Here is a 15,921-nt window from a genome sequence, read left to right on the forward strand (position 1 = left end):
CTAACTTCGGTTTATTGTTCTGATCTACCGCTGTCCTCAGATGTTCCCAAGTACATTTTTTAACGAAGAAATGTCTTTTCTAAAGTGATATAATAAATATGACGATCTCTTATGGGGGTTATAACTCCCCCTTTGACCCAGTATTCCTAAAAATGAGGAACGTCAAAAATAGGAAAATATTGCAAAATGAGGGCCGACTACCCCCCAAAAGTGTTTGTAACACCTCCCTTTTGAAAATCCTGAGCACGACACTGGTCTCCCCCCCCCTCTACATGTTGCTCGACCACCTTGGCCGAGCATTTATTGTTCCGAGGGTTTGCAACACTGGTTGTGTAGAAAACAATCAACTTGTTAGGTAGTGAAATATGGGCGAGTCGGTAAAAAAAGAAACACCAAACTGTGTTCGCAGATCATTGGCGCATGGCATTAACTGCCAGCAAAGTAATTGTTTACGATGCAGAAGGCAGAATAATGGCTTTTTTGCTACAATACTTTCCCGGGTATCTCTTGAGACGCCTGCGCTTATAACAATGAAAGGGAAAGCATTTCCAGGAAGTTGCGACTTCTCGCAGGATGAGGGACTCCTTGCATCATACATCGGTTTGGAATTCTCATCTACGTTAAAACTAAAATCACATGCAAAATTCATATTTGATGTAAATGTTCTTCCTAATTAATTTTTCCTTCCTGCACTAAGGGGTTTATCCAGAATTTTCAACTGGGAAGGTGCTAAGGGCGTTTTTAGGGAGTGTTTGAGGTGTGTGGATAAAATCACTGCCTGCAACTCTGGAGCGGGGAAAATTTTTGATTGATTTAGATTAATTTACTTCCATTTTCTGCCACTTTTGGCTAATTGCAAAGATGAGAATGAATGGCGATAAAATGAAGTGATAATCACAAACACATATGGACAACATATAATGTAAGTCCTATAGAGGATTATGTTGGCTGAGAGTCCAGACGCCAGAGCCTCCCTAGTCTGCAAAATTCAATCCAAGGTGTATTATACTGCTCGCATTTCTAGCAGGCGGCTGGGAAAGAACGAATCAGCGATCACTTGAATTCTCTTCGACTGACATCCGGCATTTTCGTGTCAAGGCACCGAAAGTTGCTTGCGGGACGAAACAAATTAGCCTCGGATACACATGTTTCCAAACGTATTGTGTAAAACGAGGGAGAGAGAGAGAGTTATTCAGCACCGTTACTGGATAAAAATTGTACAATAGTACAAAGCACGGAAACTTGGTACACAAAACACCACAACACTGTACAAACAAGCAAATTAAATCAACTGATAGAAACAGACGTACGTAGGGAGAGCGATGTTACCCCTACAGCTTCTGCGTCGCACTCGCAACACTCATCGAGCCCCCTCCCCCCCCTGAAGACGACTGGTATACAGATGGAGCTATGCCCAGGCCAGGATTCGAACCCGGGACCCCTGGCGTCGTAGCGCGATCAGCTAACCACTCCGCCACGGGGGCCGGCCGCGATCAGTACGTGAAAGGAAGATTGACATTTGGGTGTCTTCAGAAAGGGTCACTCGTCCTTCCACGCACGGGAGTTTTGTGACTTTTCGATGGCGGGAGGAGACGGTCGTGTTTTAAACCAACTGTGCATTTGGTTAACCTCTGCTTTGTTATTTAATGACGGTGATTAATAGTGGTTGGATTAAATTGATGAAGGGACACTCAAAACAAGTTATTAACTTCGACCGTGAACTGTAGGAGGAGTCACAGAATAGCAGAAGAAAGCGAAATAAAAAATACCAAAACCTCAAGATAGGCTCGAAGCAAGGGATCAAGGCAGAAAAATGCTCCTAAAAAAATGCAGTGAGACGGAAGGGCGACATACCTGCGAAAACAAATGTAACATGCACAAAAAATCATACCTGGGCTAAAAGTGCATTTAATTGTCTGGTTCCGTCGTTTGTAGAGGAAGGCCGGACTTGTTAATGTGCCCCTCCCCGTCGAGTTGCATTAAAAAAATATTGAATATTTTAATTTACTTCATTAGAATAAGAAGCAATAATGCAATCAGTTTTGTTTATTGAAAACAGAATAATGGCGGATGAGGTTATCAAGATGCGTATGGATAAATATGTTTTCTGGCAAGTTACTGTGCAGAATCTTCTGATGAACGTATCACTTTTGGAAAACATTTATTACAATCTGGCGACTTTAACAACAATAACGCTCTGGAGACTTCATGAGATGATTAGAGCTGCATTTTTGTCCCTTTTCCTAAATTTCCTAAGAGCACAATTAAAAAAAAGTAAGAAGCTTAAAGAAATCTCACGTACTCTCATTTTGTTTTTCTACGTTCAGTAGTTACAATAACTAACTAAATGACATATCAGATAGCACTTGCGATGGCATCACTAGTCAGCACCAATATTTAAACTGAACGGCACCCTGAAGTTCGAGATCATCCAACGATGCAAATAACACAAGAACTGAAAATAAAGCAAAGCAACTTTCCTGCATCGATTGAAAGGAGAAAGGTTGTTGACTTCCAATGCACGACATTTGAAGACAAGAGCAAATAAAATTTGCATACCGAAAATGAACATACAACACGGAACTCGCTACTAAAGACTGCCTTAGCGAGGGAAAAAAAACTGCTAGGGTTATAAAAACGTTTAAGATAACAAGTTCCCAAACTACCATTGCTCATTTTCCGCAATGTACGCATGCAACTGAACTTTCATAGAAACTGCAGTTGAGAATAAATGTCTTATAAATGCAATGACTGCGCACCAATACAGTTATTGTTCAATTCCAAAGCACTCGATACATATCTCAGCATTTATAGTGATCGTACGGTAATTCCTCACGTGATAAAAATGGCAACGAGCAACGATGTTGCCATACACACACGGCGAATTGGATGGGCAATATTCAAGCCTCGAGTTTTAATGTTCCACTTTAAAAGTACATTATCCGTGTGCGTGAACTCTTACCTTCAAGGAAATGCGAATTGAGTGCAGCGATTAAAATTCAAAGTGCGAATTACGATCGGCTTTGTTGCACTATCTTCACAACAATAAAAAGCTGCCATGAAATATTATTACTATAAGTTACAGTAAGTTAACTACGCTTGAAATATCTGGGCGAGTGAGTGATGAGACTGCGGAGATTATATTAAATACACAGCATGTAAGGCCACAAGTTCCGATTGGGTAATGCTCATGCTTACAGTTGTTTTGAGTACAGATTTGATTTCCTTAGTATTTCCACATTTCCCTCCTTCACACAGTTTTCCACGGGAAAAAGAAAGCTTAAGAGAGTGATCACTTGTGCAACCTGCTTTTCAAAGGTATAATTTATCACAAATTAATACTTTCCGAGACACTGAAGGGTGCAAACTAAATTCAACTTAACTTTCACACTCACGCCCATTGTGTCCTAAACGCCTTCTCATCCTGTAAAAAGTACAAAATTATTCATTACACAATCGGAAGTAAGACCTCACATACGCGTACAGTGTGATTAAAAAATCGTGCGACCCAAATTCTGATAACCTTATGCATTTCAGATGACCATGTATGAAAGGAAATTCACCACCTGTGTCGTATTATTCTGAATAATAGCAACACGTTCGCACCTTAGCGATATTCCCAAGTGTAACTAAATGTAAAACCGAACCTTCGATGTAAACATACGTATTATTACATTTCTTATTAAACATTGCTTATATTTAGGTGTAAATCGCCAGTATCCAAGGATAAATTTCGTAACATGGGCTACGTACCCAAAGAATTTTACCAACAATCAACTTCTTCAAAGTAATTTCAAATGAGAAAAAAATCACCAACTTTCGTATTTAATTTCTATGGTGTTCCTGTAAAACGTACAGGTTTAACTCAGGCAAGACTTTGGAAAATTCTGACTCTCACATGCTCTGAACGATACAAAATTCAAACTGCGCTTATTGTGTACTTCATTCAGTGCTCATATGGACAATTTTGATCACATCAATACGTAAGGCGGAGGAGGGGGATATGCGATGTGGATTAAGTTACATTGTATGCCGTTCAATCTCGCAACGCACGCACGACGAAGCACGAAATCAATACGCTTACCACCCGCCTATTTACATAAATTTACACTTTATCCGTGCAGGCAAACTGTAATTATAATTGGAATTAATTTACCTGAAAAAAAATTCTTGCAGGCCATTACCACATTCATTTCTAGAAAACAGTTCAAGGAAGTGAGTTTTTCTAGCGGAAATCTTATTTCAAGGGTCATTGTCACTGCATAGTTCTCATACGTCAGTCTGAACTGGAAACTGACGTGGAATCCGGAGTTAATCAACTATAAACAAGCATATATTCTAGAAAGCTTTACTTAACAAAGGGACATTCCGGTTTGGTAAACGATAACCTCCTCCCCCAATTTTAAGGAAATTTTTAGTATCTAGTAACCAAAAGTTCGGCAAAGTTTTTAAGTCCACATTATGCTCAGACAGGCTAATTCGGACTGGACTTGTAGTGTAATTGGAACCCAAACTACTGCGCAACATGCATTCACCAGGGATCGAACTCGGGACCTCTTGATTACAAGCCGACAGCATTACTGCTACGCCATCGGAGAGGCACTTATTTTCTCGAAACATTTAGTGTTTCTAACGTGATGTGTGATATCAAAACAATTTTAGAGCGTGGATCTACGGGCATTGGAATGTGTTCCGAAATGTCTTCTCACAATACGGTACATTTAGATTTTTTAACGGCAACTTTCTTGTTATCCCACTCAGTCACCTATTCTAAGTTTAAGGACTGGCACGGGAACGTAGTAAAGCACGTGTCAACGGAAACATTTTTATAAAAATATTATCTTTTGAATAGCTTATTCTGCGTCACTTTTTCCTAATCGTGAAAACGATGAATGATTACAGGAAAACTGATGGAGGGACATTAACAAAGAAATCCTTGCCCAGATTGGGACGCGATCATGGTACCTTCGGTATCGATATTATGAGACGATAACTCAATGCGCTCGACTACTGATATATCAATTTAATAATTGTATGTGTCAGGTGAAAGGAACCACCAAAAATGTTGCCGAAACAGTTAACAAGCCCATGTTCGTTGCCAAAGGTAAAAATATCAGATCCTTCCACAAAAGTAGTTAAATCGCCAATGCATTCTACATACACATCTTGGGGAAACTGAGTAGAGTTTTATTTTCCATTAATAAGGTATTACGATTAGTTTTGGTAACGTGAATCCTGGTATCACACACGGACACAAAATCAGATAGAAAAACAATCCAGTAACTAACCTTCAACACTAACGTTCAGCAGAAATTCAATTCAATAACACTTACATTTCCCCTCGGGTTTTGCTTCAGTGCAAGTACGTACGTTACACACAACAGACACCTCACTGGTCACAGAGTGTGATAATTTCCAAGTTTGAGCATGAAGGTGACAAGGTTGGAGTTTGACTTTCAAAACTGATTAAATCGCTACGTGCAAACCACCAATCCATTTGGGTTTAGGGAAAAATAAGTGACTAAAAAGCACTCGTGCATCTACAAATCGGTTCACGCTTCAATGATCAAGTGGCGTTTCTTGCCCCTTCCCGTCAATTGCCTCTCTCCACTGCCAAATTGACCTGCAATTTGTCTCGCACTCCATCATTACGACTTTTGATTTGAACGCCACACTTTGCAATTTAACTCAGAAGAAAACCCTTTAGCTATCTAGTCAAAAACAGAGGCTTTTCTTATTGTACACCAGAAGATCCGAACTGTATTTCTGTTATGTTAGGCGATGAGAATGAACAATGAGCTAGATGAGGGGATAACGACAGGTCTTACCTTAGCCAGGATCCCCCCCCCCAACCAAAGAGGCCGGTTAATTTTCATCCAATCTGCGAATAATTTGAGAGTTAAGCAAATTCTCTTGAGACGTGGTGGCCCAGTTGGTAGAGAGCTGGACGCCGACGCGGGAGATCCTGATTCGATTCCAGGGGTGGGGAGATTTCGGGTGGAATTTTCCATGTGCCTGCAAGGAGCAGCTCTGAAGTTCATCCAGGCTTCAATAAATACGGCCAAGATTGTAAATGAGTGGGAGTACCCTATCTGCAAAACCCCCACATGCTGCAACGTGTAGGGGTTACCTTTACATAGACCTCCATATTTAAAAGTAATTAATCCAAAACAAATTTCTCATTAAGGAACAACCTGACAAAAATTACCTTCACGCTTAGTTTCACAAGTCCACTGTAGCCTATAGTGATCATGAAGTCCTAAAATTTATCAGTAGAAAGGCTGGCTGCTGTGCCAGTTGTAACTCAACACCGTAGATAATGAAAAATGGGTTGCAATCATGGGCGTAACTTGGGACCTAATTTTGAGGGGGGGACAACTCAACTGGGCTTAATTTTGAGGATGGCAGAATCAAACCTGGAGCTTAACTTTGGGGGAAAAGACTCGAAAAATTTTCCTTCCCAAAAGAACAGCGTCCAGGATTATTTGCTAAATAAGTGTGACATTTGCGAAATTACAAATATTACTCATTATAACTTTGCTCCTCAAGTCCCCTAATTTGTAAATTTTAATAAACTCGAAAATTCGGGGGGCACCGCCCCCCTTGCGCCTGCTTCGTTACGCCTATGGTTACAATAACTGCTAGTTCTAACAAACATGCCATGTCCTTTGATACTACTGATACATGATCTAAACAGAATCAAAACTTGATCTAACAATATTTGCGAAATATAACAATTTTCACTTGACACTTATACAAGCTGTCAAAATGTTCTTCCTTTCTGTGAATGCAACTTTCAGAGATTGTTGCACGTACTTACACATCATCTAAGGTGCACCCCGGAAGTTTCAGGGGCATGAGGGATCAGCTACTAAAGTATTTTTGAGTGCCAATGTGAATATGGAAATGACTAATGCATACATCTCAATCTACAGGTTGTTACTGTCCCCCAACAACACAATCTTCATCCTTAGGATGGTTTTGGAAATCAGCACATTGTGTTGCTTTCTTGTTGCCATAATATGTGGAACTTTTTAGGAAAAACACAATTTAATTTAAATTTACTTGATCAATCTCTACCAAAACCACAATACAAAATAATAATAACGATTTACAATGATTTGATACTAGGGCACATGATCTTGCAGTACCTGTTAACGTGTATGTATGTTGCACTATTGATAAGGTCCTTTATGCATTAAATTGACTAAAAACCTTCTATTCCAATACGCAAGACAATGTCAAAGTGTGAGTATTATGCTGTATAATTTTTTATATTTGTGGGTTCTCCCGCTGATTGGTTTTCACATCCATGTAATGACAAATGGCATAGAATAAATAGAAACATAGCCATCACATATAAACTATTTCAGCTGTTCTAATTATTAATATTATAATAAAGTAAAGAAATAAGCATAGAAAAATAACTACCAATTTACTTTTTCCAAGTGAAGTACATTTAGTCTCAGTTGTTATTCTTTATAGTTATATATTAGCAATTCACAAGAAACAATACCAAATAAAAATTAACAAATTTTGGTGCACATTGTAGCTGTCACGAAGAGTGAAAATTACATATGTACGTTGTGGAACTATTGCTGGAACAATATTTGCATTTCAGGTAGTCTTAATTCAGTTTTAAGAAAATACTTACAAATTCCATACGGCAACCTAGGAGGCTGATTTGCTGACAAAGCCCCCCCATTCCATTGCTTATCTAGGACAGAATGAAGACATTCAATCAGCACCCAGTTGGCACAAAATAAATTTTTTGTGCATATTTAATAATTCTGTGAACTATGTATATTTTGTGTGGTAATGAGATTTTCTTTCATATAACAATATTACTGAATCTAATATTCTCTGATACTATTAAATTAAAGCATCATCTTACAAGTTCCAATGGAAGCATTGTTACAGCAGCTACTCAGTACTTTACAGAAACAGAAGTCAGACAACTTTAAATTTTCCGAAAATTTCCCTTTCTACCTAAAATTTGACTTAGATCCCCTTCACCAAGGGAATTTCCCTTCATGTAGCAACACTGCCTCTGCCAAGCATAGCAAGGAAATTAGGAAGGAATAAGCATTGTTCTCCCACCAACACTATTTGGAGTGGCGGAACTGACCATGCAGACTTGAGTTGTTGTATTTTTATCAGAATGGTGTGATGGAGAATGATCAGTGGCATACATAAACCAATCTAAGTTCTTTAAATAATTTACTTCATTCTAGTTTAGAAGCCTGCTTTAATAGTTTGCATAATATATTTTAGCTAAATGTATAAAAATGTACAAAAAATGTTACCAGTGGTAATGTGGTAACATGGAGGATTCACCACTGATTTACAGGTGCATTATCTGTTAACAGTACACCACGAAAGGAACTTGCTATGGGCCCTTTATATTAGACTTACTAGCAAACTATTCTATTTGTAGAATTCGGTGGATCCCTTGTTTTTGTTTTGGCTTCTGTGCAATTATCGAGGTCTTTTAAAAATAAATGCTCTGAATTACTTACGCACTTCTGCATTGCACGGGACCGTCAATTTCTAAATTTCACGTAAGTAATTTTAAACCGCTTTTACCGCAACCATCATGAAATGTACTGAAGATACATTGGCCGACTGAGAAGCTGCATGCAGCAGAATTACCAAATAAGAATTGCACAAGTAATCTTATATGATGGCTAAAAATTAGCTAACATCAATGTATTTAAGTTTCAGAAAATTGGTGATATAACACTAGATCATGTTATTGAAATTCATGCTTGAGATATAGTCAGAGGCGGTAATTTCCTGTACTTAAGTATTCCACTTGCTGAGAATAATGTAGTGAAGTCAGCGCTCCATTCCAGGGTAATGCAGAGGGATGCTACACCCCCCCCCCCCAGTTAAAGTCTGCATAAAGCATCCCCCAGCTAGGATAATTTGCATAAGCATCTCCCCACCTGGTACACTGCCTCCATGTTGAATCATATAAGCATCCTCCAGCTTAAATATCCATTTCGAGCACTGACTGAAAGACCTAAGTAACACTAATATGTATGTTTTTGTTACTTGTATGTTATGCAGCATTTATACATAGTTCACAGTTTATAATTTGCAATTTGGCATACAACACAGCATAAGTACACCTTTGTTCAAAATACATGAAAAGTAAATTTTGTTGGCTAGACTAACATGAAGCCATCAAAAGCTAACTGTTGCCAACTAATATGCTTAATTCATTTATGAAAAATGTTGATTTAATTCTACATAGACCAGTGCCTCTACTGAATGTGCAACGTAAATAATGTGAAAATGTAATAAAGATTGCAATATGTGTATTTGTATTAAAGTGCATATGGTACATGCATTTCATTCCAGACTATAGAAAGGAAAGTATTCCTACCCACTATTTACATTAAGTAAAGAGAATTAGTAATGTGCATAGTGATGGTAGTCTATTTGTCAACACTCAAACAATGGCTGCCCTGTCAGTAACTCAGCCTCCTGCGTTCACCAGAAGTGTAGTCGAGGGCATACAGTGGTATATGCTGTATACCCCTGGTTAACCTTACTAAGAGTAAACCTTCTGCTACAATGTATATTTTGTATTTGTACTTTTGTTATTTAGCATAGCTTTTCTGCCACTTTTGAATAATTCAGACGAAGAGGATCAGTGATATTATGAAATTGATTAAGGAACACTCGCAGAGAACACCCAAGCTCATGTTGGGATTAGAACCTATGTTCCCTGGCACCGTAGCATACTGTGTTAACTACTCTGCCACACAGTAGTTCTAAGATGTATATACCTTCTACTTTTGTTTCTTTTATATTTATGTAATTTCGCCATCGTTAACAATTCACAAAATCAATACCAACAAGAAAATAGAATACACTAATACGTAACTGTAGCCTTAAAATCATTAAAATGACCCGTTCATTATTTTATTTTAAAAATGCTCTATTGTAATCTACAGGTATATCATCAGTGAGATTTTTCTTATAGAAGTTACACGATTTCACCCAGAATTTAATGTAAACAATATAAAGTCTACAGAAACATTGTCTCCATTTAACGCTTCACAAGATTTAGCATGTACCCAGTGAACATTTTGGGACTACAGCATTGGCGTTCACTCATTTTTAGACCTGCATACAATAAAAGCAGTAGTCAAATTACAAATCCACTTCCTACAACTCATACTTTCACTAATGACAGCAACGGTCACCAGTGATAAAAGCAATGCAAAATCTTCCCAATACACAAAAAATTATCAAGATCTGCATACTGTTGACCTTCCACTAGATGTGCCTGTTCTAAGGCAGCTTTACACTAAGGCAACCTTCAGCAACTTGTATGACATAAATCCTTTATATCAAAACAATACTTTTGTTTGGTTCATGGTGAGGTAGTATAAATTGCACTGAAGTGTCTACTACACTGACATATCTAGTGAATGATATTACTTTCAATGTTGAAGAAGGATGTCCTCCACTTCAAAAATTCTTCCCAGTTTCGAAAAACTGCTACATTCCAAAATCTGAAAAACTACATCTGTTTAGAATTCCGACAAGAACATTCATGATAATCTTCATGTGATTTCCTTTCAGTTGCCTAGATATTTTCAATAGTTTTGTAGCTAGTAAACTATTGACAATATCTAGACAACAGAGAAAGCAAACCACGTGAAGATTCATGTGAATGTTCAGTACTTTAGCATTATATGGACTACCTCATTTCAGACCATCTAGGATTGCCTATGTTGTTAGGTTAAGCTACTTAGGTGTGGTTCCATTAGCATAAATACATTATGCAATTTAGAGTGTTCCTATTATCTTTTGCTTTCCCAGAAAACAGATGGTCTGAAATGAGGTAGTCCGTATAATACTAAAGTATCGAATGCTCTACAAGGAATTCGAAGCAGGTGTAATTTTTCAGATTTTGGATCTGAGCAATTTTTCGAAGGGAGAGGAAAATTCGAAAACAGCTGCCCTGGTATAGGCTAAAGGTCCAGTCGAGCTTTAAGTCCAGATAGCATGTACATATATGCCATCCACAGTGCATTGTTGCAGACGAAAAAGAAGAAGAAAGGGAATATAAGTTAAATGTAAGTAAAGTTGTCTACTCTCGTGTGGTGTATTTCATGCGTAATAAAAAAACAAAATATGGCCCAAAACTAAGTTTGTGTGACCGGCATTGAGTTGCACTTGTTTTAAAGACTTTCATGCTGAAAAGATATATTCTGCATGAACCTGAAGTACACACATGCCAACATACTATGTATTAATGTATTTTTTTTAATTTGTCATGAAATATGAAAGCAATTCTATAAAAAATACTGCATAAAAGAAGGCAGGCAAATACTGATGTTATATTTTAGTGTCAGTGTTTCTTTGTATATGATAGGTGAGACATTTTAAGTGTGAAGAAAATCCACAAAAAACAAGCAAATACCTAGGTATATTAAAATAATCAAAGTATGGAACTCATCCAAGAATTGTTTTTTTTTACTATGCTTGCCTAACGTAACCAAACCTAACCTAACCTTATTCGGAATGGTTCATGGGGTTATCCATGAATGGTTTGTGGGGCTATCTGTGTATGGTTCGTGGGGCTATCCATCAGCTACCCGTGCATAATGTATAATTTCTACCGGTGACGAACACGATAGTAGGTATTTTTCGGTGCAGAAGGTTGAAACACTGCATACGAAGCGAAGAAAGAAATAAAAAAAAACACTTAGAATGTGAAAAATTGAGTTTCTTTTCATGTAAAAAGCACAATGGCACCTTGAACAATGTTTAGCAATACACAATTGGTAAGTACGAACCATGCGAAACACAAAATATGTGATTTTAATGTGTCTCCGATCTATGAAACTGGTACTACATTTTGGATATCTTCTGTACATTTCCTGATCCGAAGCCCACATGTTAATTTCTGAAAGTATTTTGCACCATGGAAATGTATTTAAGTTATTTCAATAATTTGTAATACTGAGATAGTTAGGTTGGGCAGTACAATTCAGTCTTCCTTCTTAAATGTAATACTTATGTTTTACCAGTTGGCCCATTTGTAGTAGGTATTAGTAATTTTATTCTTGATAGAACTGACCTTTCATAGTTCTTCTCACAAAGTTAATGATAATACAAAATATACCAAAATCCTTCAATGTGATTTAAAAGATTTTGAATAACATAGGGAAATTGTTAACTTTCTGAATATAGTCCATAAACTAGTGTTTCCACATTCTAAAAAAATTGCATGGAAACAATCACACTTGCTTATGTATGTACACTCTATTATTTAACGATGCTGAAGTTAAGACTGATGAAAAAAAGGTAACATTCTGTATATCGGAGACACATTAAAATCGGATATTTTGTGTTTCGCATGGTTCGTATTTACCAATTGTGTATTGCGGAACAAAGTTTATATATTTATTTCTCTTCTTTCCGTTGACCCTTGTGAGAGGGCATGGAAAGCATCAATTACATCTTGTTACAAAGTATTACCCTGTATCCCTTACAGATTTATGTAATCTCACACATAGCTACAGCTATGGACAATAATAAGGGATTTGCAGCATTACAATATGTTATGGGTTCTGCATTTTCCCTTCACACTATGATATACAACAAGTTTTTATGATTTGATAGAAATTCAAGTAGATATAATGTATGTCTATAAGTCCATAACCGGATACATTTGACTACCATATTACATTTAAAATTTACACAATGTTATAGATACCTGCTTTTTCACTTGCTTCTTAAGTGATTAAACTAAAAGTGTAAGAAAAGATAATTTGGCTATGCACAGTGCCTTACTTGTCCAGTTTCCCAAAGCAAACTTCATGTGGGGTGTTCCGTATATTCTGATATATTGTATAGGGCTCTATTTGTGAGGTAGTTTTTGATTGCCTTCGTTTTCCTGTTTTGGGGAGTTGTGGATTTAATGTCATTTGGCAGTTTATTTGTGCATTTTTAGTATTTATAACATATGAAATAACTTTGTATATGTATAGAGAGTAAATAGTCATGATTTGATTTTTCTTAAATTCCTCCTTACAAGATGACCTATACCCCAGGTTGTTCATTATTCTTAGTGCCCTTTTCTGTAACATTAATATTCTCTCTGTGTATTTTTGAGATGTCCCTCCCCAGGCTATTATACCATATTCTATGTGGGGATATATTAACCCATATTACATGCATTTATTGATTTCAGTAATATTATATACAGATAGACATTTTAGCAGATAAATGTGTGTTGATAATTTGCTACATGGGTTATTCCTTTTTTCACCTCCTTAATACACAATATGGTGGGCAAAACCTGCCTACTGTAGTGCAAATTGTACATTATGCATGGGTAGCTGACAGATAGCCCCACGAACCATTCCGATAAGGTTAGGTTAAGCAAGCATAGTTTCAAAAAAAGGGGTTTGGAAACACTGACAGGGGGGTACGTCATCAACCGTATGCAGCATCCTGTTCATGTAGGTATGACTTGAGATGACCGGACCCCTCTCCGATTTTCTTCATATTTGACATGGTCACGAATTGAGGCCTCCTAATCACGAATCTGAAGTTAAAATGTGTCGGAAACGTCTAGAAATTGCGAACCATTGACGCTAGCCTCACGAACCATTGGCACGTGGTTAGGTTAGTTTTGGTTAGGTTAGGCAAACATAGTTAAAATTTCGTGTCGTGGTAGTATCAGGATCTAGAAATTGCAAATAATTGCGAACCATTGACGCTAGCCCCACGAACCATTGGCACGTGGTTAGGTTAGACAAACATAGTTAAAATTTGGTGTCGCGAAAATCGACGGTTTCCATTCCGAAAACTAACGCCTTATTTTCGCTTATTTTGCAATTTCTAGAAGTTTCAGACAAATTTTAACTTCAGATTCGTGATTAGGAGGCCTCAATTAGTGAGTATGCCAAATATGAAGAAAATCGGAGAGGGTTTCCGGGCATCTCAAGTCGTTCCGCGAAAGCACTGGCACTTGTGCGTTGGTAAGATATTTCTCTTCAAAAATACATGATTTCCCAGTCAAAAAGATTCCACGATGAAAGAAAATACCTCGACGAACGTTGGAAACCTTAGAGAAACTTATTTCCGTAAGTAGTTTCTTCTGTAAAAATGAAGAAAAGTGTCTCCGATATACGGAACTGTTTTCAAAAAAAAATCGTGCATTCAACTATGGGTAGAAACGAACTATTATATTACCTTCTTTTCTTCATAAAAAAACATTTCCAAGACGGGAAGGGTTCTGACCCCCTTCAGTGCGGCTATAATTTGATTACACATCATACATAACGTATCTAGACAGACATTCGGCAAGTGTACATAATGTAGAAAATATCATATAACATATGTAACTTGGCCCGCATAATCAAAAATAATCATGGAATACACCATGTTTGAATTCTAATCTGAACATAAATTGAAATAAAGAATCGTCAGACTTTTCTAAAATAAGAGCTACATTAGTTAAATAGTACGTGAAAAACGAGACCACAGAAGAATTTTGTATTTAAAAACAAAACTTCGCTCATTACAGGATAAGATTATCCGTTTACTGCTTACGGAACAAATACACAATTCAGAAAGATGCCTTTTTGTTGGAATATTCCACACATGAAGCTAATAAAAACTTCCAATCGTTGAACTGATAAGATGACATAGTATGTCCCCTCCCACCTTTTTCCAGTCCAGCTTGACCTATCACATCACATTATGTCCAAAATCAAATGATGGAAAGAATTTATAATTCAGCATAAGGTACAATCTTCTCAAGGAAATCATTATGAAAATCTATTCCAGCCCTCTATTAACTTCTTTCAATCAGCTGGGTCACTGTGGGAACAAACTTAGTCCATGGCACACCAACCACCAAAAGGGAACAAAAAACACCGAACCGAAGTGCAAAACGAGCAAGTGTTTCTATTTCAATTTTCCGAAAATAGGATTAAAACTGTTTACTTACAGCTAGCTTCTTCTTATGCTCGACCAACTGATTAGATGCTGGGTCACGACCAGACATGGTGGCAGATTAACGTGCTTCACTCTCTTTACCTTACGACGACCGGCACAAGAATACACCTTGTTATCAACGTGGTTTGCGGTTTTACGCGAGCGCGCATCTGTATGAGAGGCAAGACGCCGCGCAAGTGTGCATTGCGCATCTTTTCATGTCATGAGATCACTCGCAAGTGTTTCCATCTCAGCATGGATTCTCCCAAAATCTCGTAGCCCTTTTCACCTGTAGACGAAGAACATCTTTTCTGTATCCGTCACAGTCAGTGTAAAATTGTATTTATACCATGGCGTACGCAAGGGGGGTTACCGGTTTACCCCCCTTGAGCTTGTGAAATATTATGAAAAATGTTGTGAAAGAAAATTAAAAAATTGCTAATTTATCACAAAGATCTGCGACAATACTACTATTACTACTTCTGTTGATCTGTACAAAGAATCGGTTAATGAGATTTCAGAGGTAAATGTGACAATTCATACAGTCGATTGGTGATCAGATCAGTCAACATCCTCTGGTTGCTTTATAAGATATAGTGATTCGAAAATGAAGACATTGACGACAGCAGAACTTCCGGGGCCTCAGTGTAGTGCTAGTTCGGTTCGAAGGCCGAAGAGATCAAGGCCTCTCTCTCTCTCTCTCTCTCTCTCTCTCGTGTGAATATTTCAGCAGTAGCGGATATTGGAGTGGTTTATTAAAACAGAAATAAGCTGCATAGATCAACTGAAAATCAAAGTTTTGAGTGATGATTTAGTTTTGCCAGAAATAAATTTCGTATATGCAGTCCGAGAATTTCATGGTATAAAAAAATACTTTTGTTTAAGCCTACTGGGTTCGAAACACATTCAAACACTTAACTACCGTAAAGAGACAGCCGAAAATTTTAT

At 37.5% G+C, this 15,921-nt stretch overlaps 1 protein-coding gene across 2 annotated transcripts in view; it reads right to left on the reverse strand.

Annotated features, from left to right (window-relative positions):
• The window catches only part of LOC145990929 (catalase-like), an 87,654-nt gene extending 72,502 nt beyond the window's left edge, over positions 1-15,152 (reverse strand). The window contains exon 1 of one of the 2 annotated variants that reach the window (XM_083126466.1): positions 14,987-15,152. In XM_083126466.1, the coding sequence (XP_082982592.1) occupies positions 14,987-15,043 (57 nt within the window). In that variant the 5' untranslated portion in view covers positions 15,044-15,152. Of the gene's footprint in view, positions 1-7,654; positions 7,679-14,986 lie in introns of those variants that run through there. The other variant, XM_083126467.1, reaches the window with a different exon arrangement.
• Between the last annotated feature and the right edge of the window lie 769 nt (positions 15,153-15,921).

The sequence above is a fragment of the Lepisma saccharinum genome, chromosome 8 (genome assembly GCF_977018435.1).
Source record: "Lepisma saccharinum chromosome 8, izLepSacc3.1, whole genome shotgun sequence".
Classification (NCBI taxonomy): domain Eukaryota; kingdom Metazoa; phylum Arthropoda; class Insecta; order Zygentoma; family Lepismatidae; genus Lepisma; species Lepisma saccharinum.